Source organism: Atta cephalotes (genome assembly GCF_000143395.1).
Source record: "Atta cephalotes unplaced genomic scaffold scaffold00015, whole genome shotgun sequence".
Classification (NCBI taxonomy): Eukaryota; Metazoa; Arthropoda; class Insecta; order Hymenoptera; family Formicidae; genus Atta; species Atta cephalotes.
In genome coordinates this window covers 2,649,594-2,652,988 of record NW_012130079.1, presented here as the reverse complement: position 1 = coordinate 2,652,988, position 3,395 = coordinate 2,649,594, and the positions used below count along the sequence as shown (strand labels likewise).

General features: G+C 37.3%; 1 protein-coding gene across 1 annotated transcript in view; it reads right to left on the bottom strand.

Annotated features, from left to right (window-relative positions):
* The window catches only part of LOC105618021 (xaa-Pro dipeptidase), an 18,672-nt gene extending 16,016 nt beyond the window's left edge, over positions 1 to 2,656 (bottom strand). The window contains exons 1-2 of the mRNA XM_012199560.1: positions 2,484 to 2,656; positions 1,811 to 2,006 (exon numbers count right to left, since the gene is read on the bottom strand). Coding sequence (XP_012054950.1) covers positions 1,811 to 2,006; positions 2,484 to 2,656 — 369 coding nt within the window. The remainder of the gene's footprint in view (positions 1 to 1,810; positions 2,007 to 2,483) is intronic.
* Between the last annotated feature and the right edge of the window lie 739 nt (positions 2,657 to 3,395).

Below are 3,395 nucleotides of genomic sequence, written 5' to 3'. Positions count from 1 at the left end.
TTTAGTTAAGTTAGTTAGTTAGTTAGTTAGTTAGTTTAAGTTAAGTTAAAGTAAGTAAGTAAGTATAGTATAATAAACTAAGTAAGTAAGTAGTAGTGTGTGTGTGTGTGTGTGTGTGTGTGTGTGTGTGTGTGTGTGTGTGTGTGTGTGTGTGTGTGTGTGTGTGTGTGTGTGTGTGTGTGTGTGTGCGTGTGCGTGTGCGTGCGTGCGTGCGTTTAAGTAGTTAAATAAGTTTTTAGCGTAGCCAAGAAATAGACGAAACAAAATTTTACTTTGCCGCAGTGAAAAATTCACGGTCAATCGCTAAACAAAGCGCGGCTTTGGAGCACGGACGGATGAACGGAGTGGCCGGTATGTTTTTGTAGAGAGTGCAGTCCGAACGGTACCTCAGTTCTAGTAAAGCGGGTTTTAAAGGCAATCTGCCAGAGCATTCGTCTGCACGCCAAGAGCGTGTCTCAACCGGATCATCGCGTCGATTTTCAGTTCGTACTTTGATGAGAACGTGTTTTCGGCGATGTAAATGCAGTGGAACTCTATATACTAGAATAGTCCAGTGGAGGGGTTAATTATTCATGCGAGGCGAGAGTTCATAAACTTCCAAACAGAGCTCTTGATAGAAATCTCCCTACCATTCTGCTGCATTGTTATCGCCATGTATTGTTACCACGGAAATTAAATTAATCTTAGAAAATGTGAGAGTTCAGAGGAAGAAACACAGGTCGTTGCATTATACAATAAATAAAGCAAAATAGAATATCATATTGAAGGATAAAATCGTAAACTCTTAGAAACATGCACACTCTTACTTTATAAGATTTCCACGATATTTGTCATGTGATAAAACACGTCAGATAATAATATTTGGTTTTCGCATCTCGTAAAGCCTGATACCAGTCAGACTGTATCGAGTGAGAGCCAAAAAAATTTTATTACAATGAATTACAAACAAGTTAGCGCAAGGCAACGTAAACACTTTTTTCTTAGTGTTTAATTACTTTTTTATCGTTTGTTTTTTTCTTCATGTTATTTTTCAATATGGAATAGATATTTTAATAATAAAAAGCACAAAAGTTTTCCTTTGTTATAATTATTCGAATGTCAATGTATTTTCGCGCAAAGTTTGAACATGTTAACTAATTTCAGCATATTATAAGTGTGTACATTCATCATGCCAATCTTATCGATGACTAATTAGCCAACATACGTTTCGTATCAGTCGTCGCAGTCATGTAGTGATAAAAAAATTCGAGTTCGGCGAATTCAATTCGCAACTGTATTCCTTCGCGCGGTTTTACAATCTCTTTGGCGAAATAAATCTAATTAACTTTCTCACACCGATGGCAACTACTATTAAATATCTTGCAGCGAAGTTCAATTGTCTTTACGGTCGTTACTCCGGCAGAGACGTGCGATAAATAGTCGTAAAAGTCGGACCACGTAATTGCGGTTAAATCTTCGGAATTCCTCCATCAGTCACGATCTTGGACTTTTACACGGTGTTTCTGAGAGATCAGGCAAGGAAAAGCGGTCTTTTCTTTTTTTATCGTAGTTCATTATTCTTTTACAGATAAATTTTTTAATAAAAAAAATTTCTTTCGATACTATCTTAACTTCGAAATTTAAAATCTGTATGTGAATGCAAAATTAAAATTCAAAATTGTACTCTCTTCGTAAAATAGAAAAAAATTTTTTCGCGCGTCTTGTCCGAAAAATTTGGATCTTGCACATGTTGGCGTTTTAAAATACCCAAATCAATTACAATTCCATCAATCTAACAAAGAGCATACTATAATAGCATGTAAGTACGCACCTGTCTGAAAGGCCACTGTATGTCCGTGTCGTTAAAGGGAACTTCCACACCACCTTGAAGAACGATGAAAGTGCCTGGGATCCAGCGGGTTTCATTCGGTTTTGCTTTGAGATGTGAGACGAGTCGTTGGCGATTATCCCAAAAAAGGGACATGGGCACTTTTAAGGTCTCACTTCTCCGCCAAAAGTGAGGGTTTCTGTTGCATCTAAAATTATGACTCTTGAATTAGTAAAATATTATCGAAAACCGATTGCATCTAATCAATTACATTAATAAGAAATAAAAATGTTCCAATTTCGTTTCAATTGAAGCTTTAACGCTACCCTAAATTCCAAGTTATTACTGAAAGTCATAAATAAAAATAAGGCACTGAATAGAATCTGATTCTGACGTTACGATACACTGTTCGCAAATAATTACTTTGCTTCCGATAATATCACTAAAACTTTCTAAAAAGAAAGTAGCCACACGTTTATTGCTTCACCCATTTAGTTCATCAATGCCTCTATTTTTACGGCCTTAGAACAGTAATATTTAAGTGACTCATAAGAGTTACATCATGAAAATGATAAAGCATCATCGTGTTCATAAGAAGGTCTTAGATAAAAAATTTCAAAGCGAGAATACAAAACAATTGAGGCATATAAAACAATAGAATTGACACACACAGTGCTTTACGTACAATTGAATTAATCCTGATGTTGTGCACGTCTTGAGATTTTTCTTGCGCCAATTTGTCGCGGCTTCGATTTGAATAAATTTCGAACAAAGATGATTCAACGTGCGAGAAGATGAAAAAACGCGTAAAACAAAACGGCCAGCGACTGCACTATTTTTAATTAGCATATTCGTTTAAAAACAACTTCAATAGATAGAATCTAAAACGTTATTTATCAGATGGAATTTTTTGAAAGAATATTACTTGTTTTTATTTTTTTTTAATTTTAATAATTATTTTTATATCATGAAGAATTTTTCCAAGAAAAAGATATATCTGAGGATTTTTCCAAGAAAAAGTTATATCACTATTACTGAATGAGGATCGCGTTTCAGTGATGAAAGAACGAAGGCTCTTCGTGACGTCTGTAATAAGATCACGCGTTGTAAGACAACATGCTCGATATTTGGCGTCTAGTAATTACACAGTATGAGCATAAATAGAACACTTGAGACGCGACGTGTATCTTACAAAGGAGCGCGCGCGCGCGCGCGCGCGCGCGCGAGAGAGAGAGAGAGAGAGAGGTGGTTTCGTGCGACCTCGCGTATACGTATTCGGTTCGTATTTTAAGCCGTGTCATTGGACGACTCGCGTCTCTTGACTGACACAATTCTTGTTCTACTATATATTCTCTCGAGACGAAACGCGTGACGGCGAGCACAGGAAACTTAGAGCGTGCTAACGAGATACACGCGCGGTAACACCGGACGCTATACTTAACTCTCTACAACCCCATGGTAGTCGCTGTCGTGCGCACGTTTAAGCTTCCCTAAATTCCGCACGTACACTAATTTAGCCGCACAGCATCGCGTGCATCACTTTTAATGTCTACCCGAAAATTATATTTAACCTGGCAGTGACGACCGA